Here is a 14412-nt window from a genome sequence, read left to right on the forward strand (position 1 = left end):
TTTCCCAGGAAAAAATTACTAGCTCCTTACAAAAATGAAAAATAAAAGAGGCCCTCCTACTTTAGATCTAGGTTGGGGGGGGGAAAATCATGTTCCTATCATGACAGAATGATAATATCAAAGCAATAAAATGGGCTGGGAGTGTGGCTTAATGGCACAGAGCTTGCCTGGTGTGCAAAAGGCCTGGGGTTTGATTCCCAGCACTGCAAAAACAACAAGAAAAATCTTACAATATAAAGTTCTCATGTAAATATCATTCAACATCTTCTGGGACCCACAGATGTTTAAGGTGGGTTCTTGTACTTTGCTTTGCCATTGTTCTCACCTAGACTACCTACATAACAACAAGAAGACAGTTCCTGGCAGTGTGGTTCCACATAGGGGTGGGCAACGTACAAGACTATAGAGTTAGAAATCTCCCAGAAGTGTAAAGCTACCCCGTATTATCAAGGAGCTGGCCTGTGTCATTTTCCTCCTGACCACTGGACTACATATCTGCTCCCCCACTGATGCGAACATATGGAATCCAATTGACTCAAGTACATTAGTGCGTATCAATCTGTGTCCTACTACCCAAGGTCACTAGGCAGAGCCAAGAAAGGCAACAGAAAAGGAAACAGCTCAGAGCAAAGGAAAACAATTATCTGGGGTTGCCTGGATTACTTAGGGAACAGACTGGGCTTATTAATAATGACAATTTCAAGTTCAGAGACCTTACAACACTGTTAGGGCACGAAAGTAGATTTGCCTTTTTTTTTTCTGTAGAAACAGGAAAGCCACTTGGTCTTCAACAAGGTTATAATTTTTTACAATATGGTAATGACCGCTTACAGAGCACTTTTTCCTCTTCATCTAACTTTGAGGTTTTCATGAGCCTTAGAGAACAAGGCACATCTAGCTTTCTCCATGGTACAAAGGACTGAGTTCAGAAAAGCAACACAAAATGTCCATAGTAACACAGCTGGCACAGTATAAAAGAGAGGTGTAAGCGTACCTTCCAGGCTCAATTTCATCCCCTAAACCTTTTTCATTTTTCTTTTAAAAGAAAGTATGATTCTTGTTAAGGACGAAGTATACAAAGTCGGACTCTTGGGACACTGCAGAAGCTGTGCCCTATACATACCTAGAGGACAAGAACATGTGTTTACTGCATTTCCTAGTGCTTCAGTGCAGTGCAAGTTTACAGCCTGCTCAAGAGTTCCTTGGCACTGATGTCAGGACTGAAAGAGAGATTGAGTACTTTTGAATTTGTGTCGTGGTGTGCTTTCCTTACCCTTCTATCAATCATCCTGATGTATTTCCTTTCTGAAACAAAATTCCTCCCATCAACAGAAAATAACAATGACCAAATCCCAAAAACAGCCAGCTGGATACACAAGCAGGGAAATGTTTGAGAATGACTTTGTAAAGCCAAGGGCAGATCATCTCCAAAGAGATGAGGCAGTAACTCCCTACACAGAACAATTTCCCTTCATGTTTTACTGTGTGTGCTCACTCGTTGGCTCTTTTCTGAGCATAAAGTAATTTTGAACTGGAGAATAACATGCTCTCACGTAGGCTGGCTTTCAGAAACAAAAGTCATGGGTAGGGATGTGCACTGCCCTTTAAAAAAAAAAACAAAACACTGTACTCCCTTTACCTAATAAGAGATGTATGCAAACAACAAAACTCAGAGACATTCTGGTGGTGCACAAGTATAACCCCAGCACAAAGGAAACAGAGCCGGGAAGGTCAAGTTTGAGGTCAGCATGGACTGCCCTGCAAGTTCTAACCCAGTCTGGATTAGCTGGATTACATAGTAAGGTCCTGTGTTCAAATAAAAAAGTCGATCACAGGGCTGGGAATACGGCCTAGTGGTAAAGTGCTCACCACACATACATGAAGCCCTAGGTTCGATTCCTCAGCACCACATATATAGAAAAAGCTAGAAGTGGTACTGTGGCTCAAGTGGTAGAGTGCTAGCCTTGAGCAAAAAGAAGCCAGGGACAGTGCTCAGGCCCCGAGTTCAAGCCCTGGGACTGGCAAAAAACAAAACAAAAGTCAATCAAGTAGCTGTAAAGAAAAATCATGTTTTCTCCAGAAATATGGCTCTTAAATTAACATTTCAGAGCTACCGTATCATACTTGATCTTATTCTGAGTTTCATTTAGTACCTCATCCACCCAACCTGAAATCTCACAAGCATTTCCTTAACAAAAAATGTAAATGCACTAAACTCTCTGCTTTAAAGGAAATTTGTTACAAACCCTTCCTACTGTGCTTTTGTTTTGTTTTGTTTGGATGGTAGTACTGAATCTTGAACTCAGGGCCTGGGCACCCTTCCTTGGGATTTTTTTGCTCAAGGTTGGCATTCTACGGCTTTTTGCTGTTTAATTGGAGGTAAACCTCCCATAGACTTTCCTGCCCCAACTGGGTAGGAACTGGGATCCTCCGATCTCAGCTTCATGAGTAGCTAATATAACAAACATGAGCCATTAATGGCCAGCTTCCTACTTTTTTTTTAACTTTATGTGAGTAATTGTTCTTAACTTTTTTTTTTTTAATAGCAGAGTGCTAGAGCAGCAGGTTACCTGGTGGTGGATAGGTACAGTCTAGTGTGGGGGTGGTCTTGACACTTCCAGGTTTCCAAGTAGAGCTTTCTGGCTTCTCTAGGGCCTGAGTCCTTTCCTTTATAAACCTCGCAGAAGGTAACTGACCTACCTCTCCTACTATGATGGAACACGACAAAATTCGCTCTTCAGGGGCCCAATTATCACATGGGTAGAATTTTTTTAAATTCCAGACAGCAAAGGCTACCTGTAATATAAACTTTTCCATGAATCACCTGAGTTCACTCCCAACCTTTTTGCCCCTTCTCTTGATGTGGAATCACACACACACACAGAGAGAGAGAGTTGACTAGTTAACTGAGCAGCCTTCCATCCATGGTTCCCACTTTCTCTTTTTCTTAAATAAGAACTTCAGGTCTGCATGAAAGTAAAAGGGTGGCAAGCGCAAGGTTACCAAGTGATTGACGGGGCGTCCAAGCGCGCCCGCCTGCCGGAGAATACTGCAGCACCCCACAGCTATTTGCCTGCGCAGGCTGGGGCGGGTGGGATGCTTTAAGAATTGTAAAATATACCACCTCGCTGATCTCGGCTGAAGGATCAGGGGCGCTCCACCCATCGCCCAAAGCACATTACAAGGGGGATCAGCAGATGATCACCCTCAACACATCTGGAAGACCTCAAACCGGCTGGGTCAAGCAGAAAAGTTTCGGTCTCGGAACGCATCACCTAACACAAAAGCGTGTCCGGCCGCGGGACGCCTGGAACCAGACCAAGTGGCGTAAAGCGAAGTTTCGCTGTGTTTTTAAAAAGAGAAGAAGAAGAAGAAAGCATGCACCGAACTGCGGGCCGTGACACGCACACTCTCCCCGTCCTCCGCTCCGCGGCTTCTCGGGGACGTCGGGAGGGCCCGCCGGCTGGGGCTCCGGCATGGAGCCCACGAGGATGCGCTCCGGAGCCCGGTCCGCGAGCTCTCCCCGACAGACCCCACCCCGCACTCGGCCCCACCCCGGCCCCCAGCCAAGTCCGCGGACTCGCCCCGCCGCGCTCGCTGCTCCAGGTGCCGGCTCCGGGAGGCTGGGGGCGAGGCCTGGAGGGGCGGAGAGGGGGCGCCGAGGCGGGAGCGGAGGGGTTGCGTCTGGGAACCCTGGGCCCGCTCCCCCCACCCCCCCGCATCCCCTTCCCCGGAAGGGTGCGGAGCCCGGCCGGCGGCAGGGAGACCCGGGGACACGTCCTCCCCGCGCTCCCTCCGCAGGGCTCGCCGGGGTCCGGGCGTCGTCGCCCCCGCACCGGGCACCGGCGAGGCTAAACGGGCTCCCCGGCCCCGAGCGATCGGGAATAGGGAGCGGTGACCGCGCGCCCTCCCGCGCCCCGGGTCCCGCACGGTCCTTCCTCGCTGCCCTTGCCCCGCAGGACTCTCGCCCCGTAGGTACATTTCCCCCCCCCCCGCCCCCCCCCCCCCACACACTCCCGCTGGCTCACCTCGGCCTGCGCCCGCGTTGGTAGCAGTGGAGTTCCCGCAGCCCATCGCGCCGCCGGCCGGAGAAGCCGCGCTCCGGAGCTCGGCGGCCGCAGGTCCCGGGGGCGGAGACCCAAGTGGAGGCGGCGGCGCCCCGGGCTGGAGGCCAGCGGCGGCGGAGGGGGGGGGCGCGCGGGGCTGGGGGGATGCGCGGGGGCCGTCCCCTCCACCGCCCGGGAGGCGGCGCGGGCCGAGACACGCGGGCCCGGGCGGAAACCACCGGGGTTCCCCCACCCCAGCCCCCGCCCCACTCGAAGACCCCGCGGGACCCACCCGTTGCCTCGGCAACCGCGGCGCTAGCCAATCCGCAGCGTCCTCCGAGCTTCGCGGAGGGCCATTGGTGGTTGGAAAGAGGGGGCGGGAGTTTGAAGTGGGTTTGGGAGGCCGAGGTCCGGTTGGGGGGCGTGGCGGAGTGGGATGGAGGACGGGAGGACGCCCCCCCACCTCACACACACACCCTTTCCACTTCCTCGTCGCCTGGGGGGCTCGCCCGGTTCCACCGTGTTGAGCCTCCTGGATGCCCAAGAAAGGTGAGGGTCGTACATGATGCTCGAGTTCGAATCCCAGACTCCAGTCCTCGCCTGCTTCCACGGGAAGCGCATGCGTCTGGTCGCATTAACGGACTCTACTTTCGAATAAATGTCTGCTGCGAGGTCCATCACCTGAATTCAGGACGGATGAAATGACACAGCCACGAATGGACCCAGCTGGGCAAGTGTGTCGGGTCAGCCTGGACAACGGTCCCCCCAGCCTGACCCCTGATAGCTGTGTGACTTCACGAAAGTGACTCGCCTGTGAAATGGCCATAACTTGAGTGCCTATAATACGCTTAGCTCACTGCCTGACCCTCAGTCCTCTTCAGCTATTATCTCTATGTTTCTTAAATCTGTTAGAAGTGGATCCAGATTCTTTGAAGATGAAGACTGATGGTTCATATGCCGCCCTGGCTCATTTGACAGGCAAAATAAATGTACTGTGATGTAAATTCAAGGCAGAAATGAAAGCTTCATTTAAAACTCACAGTATTTATAGAGAGCCTAGCCTGGGCCAAGTTCTTGGTTAGGTTCCAGGGATATAAATATGTGAGAGACAGTCTCACCAGACAGACAGATTACAAACAAATCAACTACAGCTACTGCAGGGATGGTGACAAGAAGACAGGGCACAAGGAGACCCTGGTTAGAAAGATTCTGCTAAAGCCATACAAGCTGCAAGAAAAACTTGATTGAAAAACCAAAGCCCTGGAAGACCTTGCACCTGATCTCACAAGGTGACGGTAAGAACTTGGCTGTCCTCTTATTCATCATCCTTTTTGTGCTGAGATGGTACTACTTCTTGAACAAATAGTAAAACTTTTCAATGGATTTTCTAGAAGCATTGTATCTCTCTCTGCATTGGTCTCCATTGTCTTGGCTCAGTGTGCACCCCAATAGAAAGGGGAATACTACTAAATAGAAAAGGAAGACTACTAAACAGTCACAAGAAATACTCTGGCTTGTTTCTGTGCTGTCCCATACTGAAGTCAGCCGTAGGACACGTGCAAGAAGGAGCAGACTCTTACCATCCAGAAACTCCTGGCCAGACCTTTCATTCTCCTGTTAAATGGGGTTGTGTTGGGATAGGGCGTAGAACACTTACAAGCAATCCCAAGACCTTGAGTCCAAATCCCAATACCTGCAACACAATAAGAAAAAAAGTTGCACAGAACACCAATATCACAGTGGGCCACTCTGAATAATGAAATGAGGCCAAAAATCACCTAACGGGGGCCTAAGCCCTGCCAGTTCCTTCATGATGTCCTCTTACTGAGATAACGTGTAGCTCCTCATGATGTTTTTGTTTTTGTTTTTTGCTGAAATAAGGAACAATACATTCAACCTGCTCCACTGTAGGTATATTCCTGGTGGTCTTTGTCTGGAGGGTATTGATGCTTGTCAACATCATGTAATCTACTTGTAATATATATATATGTATATATATAAGTGGATATATATATATCCATTCTTTTGGCACTCTCATTACCTCCTTTGCACAAGCCATTTCTCTACATGCTTGACAGATGGCGGGGAACAAGAGAAAAGAAACATCCAGTGAAAGGAGACATATCAAGGTCAGGTGCCAGTAGCTCAAACCTGTAATCCTACCTACTCAGGAAGTTGAAGTCTAAGGATCAAGATTCAAGTAGGAAAACCTGTGAGATTCCAATTAACCTCTAAAAAGCCAGAAATTGAGTTGTGGCTCAAGTTAGTCTTGAGCAAAAAAGCTAAGTGACGGTGCTCAGGCCCAGAGTTCAAGCCTCAGTACCAGCACACACACACACACACACACACACACACACACCAAATGAAATGATTCTAGCCACTGTACATGCAATGTAACACAATTAAGAGACCATAGGTAGGAAGAGAAGCTTAATGCTATTTGAAGTACCATGGCTAAGGAAGAGTGTATAGCTGAGGTCCAATGGATAAGAAAAACATCAGACGTGTGAAGATCCAAAGAAAGATCACTTATACCAAGAGAATGGCAAATGCAAGAGCCTTGGGTTAGGAACATGTCAAGGATGCTTCATAAGGGGAAAAAAGTCCATAAGGCTAGACTAGAGTGGAGATGGGTGGTGGGGATCAGAGAGAGCAGCTCAATTTCCTATGGACATGACCAGCCTGGGTAAGGAGTTTTTAATGGGGGGGGGGGAGGGGGGAGGGGCAGCCCAAGATCATTTGACTCAACAGCATATGTAGAGTTCCTAGTAAAATGGAGTAATAATAATTTTTAAAATGCTCCCCATTCATCACCTTTATAATAAATTTGTTTAAAGAAAGAAATGCCACTCCTTCTTATCTAATATGGAATGAAGAGCAAAGCTATTGTCTTCTTTTTCCTGTCTGAGGTTTTATTTTATAGGCAAACTTTCATTTTGATGCTTCTTTAAAAAAAACCAAAAGCTAGTGAGCGCCCCCACACACACACCAAAAATCATTAATACATGCCCCATTTTCTGACTGGTCAAAGTCAGTTTCTTGCTCTGTGACAGTGAAACCACAGCACTTGGCCACCATTTTCTTTTTTTCTTTTTTTTTTTTTTTTTTTGCCAGTCCTGGGGCTTGGACTCAGGGCCTGAGCACTGTCCCTAGCTTCCTTTTGCTCAAGGCTAGCACTCTGCCACTTGAGCCACAGCACCACTTCTGGCCATTTTCTGTATATGTGGTGCTGGGGAATTGAAGCCAGGGCCTCATGTATACTAGACAAGCACTCTTGCCACTAGGCCATACCCCCAGCCCATTGGCCACCATTTTCATTCTTTAAGCAATAACTGTATTGTGGGAAGGAGAAAAGAAGAGTGTGAGCAAAGAGGTTCTGATGAGGAAACGCGAGCAAAAAAATCTGAGCTCTGGTGACTCACACCTATAATCCTAGCTACTCTGGATCACAGTTCAGAGCCAGCCCAGGCAGAAAAGTCCGTGAGACTTATATCTCCCATTAGCCAAGGGGGGCGGGGAGGAGCTAGAAATGGAGCCTCATATGGCTCAAGTGACAGAGAACCAGCCTTGAGAAAAAAAAAAAAAAAGTTCAGGAATAGCCCCTAGGATCTGAGTTCCAACCTCAAGATTGGTACAAAAAAAGAGGGGGGGGGAGGCTAAGCTTTCTTCATTTTTCTGCTTGCAGACAGCTCCCTTCAGAATGTCTAGCAGCCTGGATTTTATTTGTTTTCCTGTTTCCCTGTTAACAAGGCTGCAGGACACTGGTGAACCTCCGCTCTCTCAGTATACTATGCAACACAATACTCTGCAACCAAGAGGGGGCATATCCCTGGCTGGGGTGCCTTTTAAGGCCAGGACTCACCCAGCACACACTTTTTCCATTTCTTGATCAGGATAGTTACAGCATCTGATAACTTGAACATTGTATCATCTCACTCATCATGAGGAAAAGAAGGAAGAATATGGTCACATAAGGTATTTTCAGAAAGTTTAGCAATAACTAATAATAAGACAATAACTAGTATTATCTTCCTGCCACTGGACCTTTGCACAAGCTGTTCTGTCTGCCTGGAATGCCCTCTCCTCAATTCCTTGTTGAATTAATACTGCTCAGCTGTCGTGCTTTACTAAAGTGCTAACAGAGAAGTCTTGCATCCCCTCTCTGACTGCCCAAGTCTCCTGCTACACAGTCCCAGAGTCTTCACGGCCATCATCCCAATGCACATCATAACAAGCATTTCTCTCCTCCTACAGAGAATTCAGCCCAGGCTTGGTTTTCCTCCGTGTTGCTTCTCTAGCACCCTGGTTAGTGTTTGCACCAAAGCAGGGGTTCAGACATATTTGGGAATTTCTATCCTTGTCACTCTGGAGCTCAGCTTCTAAAAAGACACGTTAAAACAAACTCATGCAAAAACTTGTCAGCTAGGGTAAGTGCCGTTAAAGACACTCAGCCCAGCATCAAACACTGAGATTAAAAACAGAGTCCGGAAACTGCTTAGAGGCTGGCGGGCACACTTAAGATGGGGCCTGTAGCTAGGGAGGAGCTAGAGCAATAGTTCCAATCAGATATGCCCCTCAGGGCGCTAGGAACCAGGGCACCGGTAAAGCCCTGAGTACAGAGAAGAGCTTGCCTAGCAAATGGCCTGGGGTTTCAGAGCAAGAAAGGATTTCAGGAATCCAGTTCTCACCCATCCAGTAGGATCCCATTTTTATTCCACACAGTGATCCACTGTGATCCACTGTGTTTTCATGAGGCTGCTCCCCAACCCCTATGCTGGGAATCCAACTCAATGCCACAAGCTTGCAAGATAGGTGCCCTACTACTTAAAAACCATACCTCCTAGCCTGGCACTGGGTGGCTCATGCCTGTAATCCTAGCTACTTAGGAGACAGAGATCAGAGGATGGTGGTTCAAGTCCAGCCTCAAGAGAAAGTCTGTGAGACTCCTATCTCCAACTAACCACTAGGAAAACTAAGTGGAGCTGAGGCTCAAAGTGGTAGAGCACCAGCCTTAAGCAGAGCAGAAAAGCTCAGGGACAATGCCCAAGCCTTGAGTTTAAGTCCCATGAACAAAAACAACAACAAAAATCCATACCTCCAGCCTTTTGCTTCTAGTTTGCTTTTCAAGACCTCCTGTCTCTACCTCCCTAGTAGCTGGGAATACAGATATACCTGATGCCTACTTTATCATCCAGTTGGCCATTTGGGAATAGATTCCAAGAATAGTCAATGGATCTCCTTATAAAATACCCTTTTCTCTCCATAATCACTATTAAGCTTTCATCATCTGATTCCATGATTTTTTTCAGTTGAAATAATATTCACATTACAGAACAGGTCTAAAATATATGATTCAGTAGTATCAAGTACATTCTTAGTGTTGTGCTTCATTATTTTCACTTGGGAATTGAACCTGGGACCAGAGGCATGCTAGACCAGTGCTCTACCTGAGCCCTACCCCCAACTCTTTTTCTTTTGCGGGGGGGGGGGGGGGGGGCTTGAACTCAGAGCCTAGCCACTGTCCTGAGCTTTTTTTTTTTTATCCCCAACTCTTTTATTTGCACTTTTTTCTTTTCTTTCTTTCTTTCTTTTTTTTGTGCAGGTCCTAGGCCTTGAACTCAGAGCCTGGGCACTGTCCCTGAGCTTTTTGGCTCAAGGCTAGCACTCTATCACTTGAGCCACAGCTCCACAATCCAACTTTTGAGCAATTAATTGGAGATAAGAATCTCACGGACTTTCCTGCCCAAGCTGGCTTTGAACCATGATCCTCAGATCTCTGCCTCCTGAATAGCTAGGATTACAAGCATGAGCCACCAGCACCCAGTTGCATTTTTTTTTATGTACAGAGTCTTGCTGGCCTCATAATTTAAGGTCTTCCTGACTCTGCCTCCTGAGTAGCTAGAATTATAGGTGTTCCCCTACATAATGTGCTAGTTCCAAATCCCTTCTATCACCCCCACAAGGAAATGTTGAAAGCAGTTATGTCCCATTCTTCACCCAGAAATCCATATTGTACTTTTCCATCTTGATGAATTTATACGTTCTGGATATTTCACCTAAAGAGATGGCATTGCGTTTTATACTTTGGTAGAACGTATTCATGACCAAAATTTGTATGTTGTTTTGCTTTTTGTCAGACTTCTCAGCTACCAGGGCTGACTGAGATCTGGAATAAAGGGTTTGTTTGGAGACACGGGTTGTTTATCATTTGAAGGTAGGAAGAGGAAGCAGAGAAAGATTTACAGAAGCAAGGTGACAAGCCTGTTGCCTGGCACCTAGTCAAGCACCATGATGAGGGTTCAGTTTACTTGTGAAACAAATAACATCATGTCCTTTTCTCCAAAACAAACTCTTAGAAAATATCCTCACGCCCTCCAGGGAACTGAGAACATTTTCTTTTGTCATCTGATGCTCAGGACCCAATACACATCCACTCTCTGTGGAGTGGATAAGGGAGCTCAAACCAGAATTCAAACCATGAGCAGGAAGTAACTAATGGACTTGATTGCTTTCTGTTTCCATTTGTCAGTTTTAGATTTATTTTGTTAGTTGATACATAAACATACAAAAACTGGCCAGTCACTACTCTGGGGGACCCCTTAAAATCCTAGCTACTTAGGAAGCTGAGATTTAGTGGACTGAGGTTCAGTGCCAGCCCAGGCAGAAAAGTCTGCAAATATTCCATCTCCAAAACAACCAGCAAAAAGCTAAACCAGAGGCACAGCTCAAGTAGTAGAGCACCAGCAAACAGCTGAGAGAGAGCAAGTGAAGTCCTAAGTTCAAACGCTGATCTCAACAAAAAAATAAATACACAAAATCTGTACATGTGTATGGGTACTGTGTTATATGTCAGTATGTGTATATATTGTAAATGGTTAAACATAGCCTATTCCCCAGACTGTTATCATTTCTTTATAGTAGAAAAGGATATGATTCAAAATCCTTTCTTCTGCCCATGTTGTATTTTTAACTTATTTTTGTATATTATTTTTCAAGATTTGAAACATAGTTCACTAATCTTTGGGGATTTACAAACCTATAACATTATGTGACCATATGCCAATTTAACATTCAGCCACAACTCTTAACTGTAAGTCCTTGAATTTCATTTTAAGATCCAGTATTTTGAATAATAAAATATAACCAAGTCTTCCCAGAGATGCAGTTTCAATGAACATATATGAAGTCATTGTTAAACACACACTTATTTTATAAGTTTACTTTCTTTTCCCTTTCAGCAATACTGGGGTTTGAACTCAGGGCCTCAAGTACTCAACTTTGCTCTCCCTCTAGCCCAGGTTTTGCTGAATCCTTTGGAAATGGCATCTGGAGGACTTCTCTGCCCAGTCTGGTTTTGAAACGAGATCTTCAGATCTCAGCCTATTGAATAGCAAGATGAAAAGAATGAGCCACCAATGCCTGGCTTTAAGCTTGATGTTTTTAAAAAGTAGATTCTAATAACTACACATCGGCCTGTCTAAGAAGGAAAGGGAAGAAACCTGATATTGAAATTCTGCAATGCCCATTTGTCCTGACAAGTCCAGTTTCTTCCAAAGGAATTTCTCTCCCCCTTGATTATTATTCATAGCCTACTTTAAATGAAACCAAATCAGCTGTGTTCTCATCTCTCACCATTACCTTTCCAAAGGTATCTGAAAACCAAATCAATATGTCCTACCAGGCTAAGGAGACTTTCTCTTTAACCACAGCACTGTCATCATCATAACAATGGTAATATATACAAGGTAATCAACCTGTATGTTAGCATCAGAAATTTGGCTAACAGGACCAGAATGTCAATATCCTGTTGAAGTTGCTAATTGGTCTATGAAATGGCTCTGTTGCCATGACTAACTAAACAATATCCACAAATGACTAAGATTAAATTGCATGGGAAAGAAGGAGGGAAAAGGGAAGTGAAAAGGAGACATTTAATCATTAGCTAAAGCAAAAGACATTTGGAAACTGGAGCCCTAACTCAAAGGGATTTCTAACAGAAGTGATTTCCAAATTGAGGCAGGCCTTAGGAGTGGAGGAAATTTCCAGGACGCAGAGAGATAACGAGGACATCCTTTCCTGACTTTAAATAGGACAACGATGTCAAAAAGAGACATTAACTACAACTGTGTTTCCCAGCTTAAAGGCCTTACAAAGCCAAGTACCAGTGGCTCGTTTGTATAATACTCAGAAGACCAAGATTTGAGGATCACAGTTCAAAGGCAACCTGGGCAGGAAAGTCCGTAAGACTCCTATCTTCAATTAAACAACACCCCCAAAAGCCATAAATGGAGCTGGGGATCAATTGATAAAGTGCTAGCCTTGAGCAAAAGAAGTTCCAGGACTCAAATACCAGCCTTGAGGGAAAAAGGAAAGAAAGAAAAGCTAAGGGATAGTGACCAGACCCTGAGTTTAAGTCTCAGTGCCAATACACACATACACAGAGAGAGAGAGAGAGAGAGAGAGAGAGAGAGAGAGAGAGAGAGAGAGAGAGAGAGAGAGACCTTACGATATGATTTCAGACACACTGTCTCAAGTGGCTAGCTGTCTAGATTTCAAGATGGAAGCTATCATCTGAGTCTCTATTTCTCACCTTAAATTTCTCCAGCCTCACTTACAACTGGCTGCTTTAGCCCCACTGTGAATCAGACTCCTCCTCGACATGCTATAGTTCCTCTGTAGGAATTCCATTGTCTAAACATGGGCTAGTATAAACCTGGTGAGTACAGACATGTATGTGTGACATAGACTGCATCAGGAAAGTGAGGGCTCAGGACTTCAGAAGAGACACTCAGAACATGGGGTTATTTTCCAGCCCTGCCATTTCTACCTAAATAAACTCTTTAGCCCCTTGATATGGACATACATCTATGCAGTGCACAGCACAGAATGGATGTGACAGCCAGGTTTGCCTGAGCCCAAATTCTAACCTCACCACATACTAGCAGGTTACTTAGTCATTGTGTCTAAGATCCGTTCTTGGTTTAAAAAAAAATAAAAAGAAGGGAAAGAAAAGAAAGCCGGGGGCTAGTGGCTGACGATGGTGAGATGCAGACACGAAGCTGGCTGGCAGGGAAACAGGCAACCAGGTGGTTTTGGTGCTGTCACACATAGCTACATCAGACTCAGCCTCGAGTTGTGGTGACAAAGACATAGGGAAGATCGGGGAAAGCTCCCTGAGGGAAGTGACTTAAACCAAATCTTTAAACATGAATGATGCTCCCCAGAAGGAGGAGAGGGGAGGCATTTCTGCAGAGGAGGAAGCCACGCCCCACATGGGTGGTACCGTCTCTTCTGTCTCGACAAATCTGATCCTATGATATTTTTATTCTACCCTCCATCTTGCCTCCCAGCTGCCAACATGTTCAAGGCCAAGCTCCCCAGTTGGTGGTCAAAGCTTTTTCACAGTCTGACTCTACCTCCCTTTGCAACTTCATCTCCAGTCACTCTTCCTCTGGAGCTTGCATAGTAAGGCCTTGAAACAGGCTTTTCTCATACAGGCCATTTTTTCACCCAGCACCTTCACACTAATCTTTGATCAAGGGCCATGTTAGAGCTTAACTGTGATCTGTCTGCCACACACTCTTGATTTGAAAGCTTGGTACCCAGCTGGTGGTGCTATTTGGGGAGGCTCTGGAAACCTTAGGAGGTTTGACTTTGCTGCAGGAACTAGGTCACTGGGGGGTGGGTCCTGGGTGGTATTTTCCTGGTTTCTTTCTTCCTCCTTCTCTCCTTCTGTCTCTCACATTTCCCCTCTTCCTACTTCCCTACCTACCTCACCCACCTCTCTGTCTTTCCTGTCTGCAAGGAGGTGAAGATGTGTCATGTTGCCATGATAGTCAGACTAGCAACAGTCCCAAAAACGTTGAGCTAAGTGACCAGGGAGTGAGCCCTCTGGAACCATACAATAAATCAATACAAATAAATCATTCCTCCTTTAGGTTGTTTATGCCAGGTATTTTGGTTGCAGCCACCAGAAACTAATTCACACAGCCCACCAAATATCCCCACACTGGCAAGTATCTGATCTGTCCAGGAAAGATTGATTTCCTTCATCCATACCTTAGGCGTATTTTTATCATACTGTGTCATTATATATTTTGTCCTTTCATCCCAGCTCCCAACTTAAATATGAATTCCACAAGATCAGAGTTGTATTGATTTTTGCATACCCAGGACCCCAAACACATGGGCAACTGTCAATCAACTTGAGCTATTGTTTTTCAGATGGGTTCTGAGCAAATGGTACATTTAGTGTTGCAGATGGTATAAGCAAAGCTTGTTTGAAGAAAAGGGTCAATAAACTAGCTCAAAGGCTGTTAAAGCAATTTTGCACAGGGAAAAAAAGCAATTTTGTTCAGCCTCTCCT

At 45.9% G+C, this 14412-nt stretch overlaps 1 protein-coding gene across 1 annotated transcript in view; it reads right to left on the bottom strand.

The window, feature by feature from the left end:
• The window catches only part of C1H12orf75 (chromosome 1 C12orf75 homolog), a 33127-nt gene extending 29011 nt beyond the window's left edge, over positions 1-4116 (bottom strand). The window contains exon 1 of the mRNA XM_048349504.1: positions 4029-4116. Within this exon, the coding sequence (XP_048205461.1) occupies positions 4029-4074 (46 nt within the window). The 5' untranslated portion in view covers positions 4075-4116. The remainder of the gene's footprint in view (positions 1-4028) is intronic.
• Positions 4117-14412: the final 10296 nt, after the last annotated feature.

Source organism: Perognathus longimembris, chromosome 1, assembly GCF_023159225.1.
Source record: "Perognathus longimembris pacificus isolate PPM17 chromosome 1, ASM2315922v1, whole genome shotgun sequence".
Taxonomy (NCBI): Eukaryota; Metazoa; Chordata; class Mammalia; order Rodentia; family Heteromyidae; genus Perognathus; species Perognathus longimembris.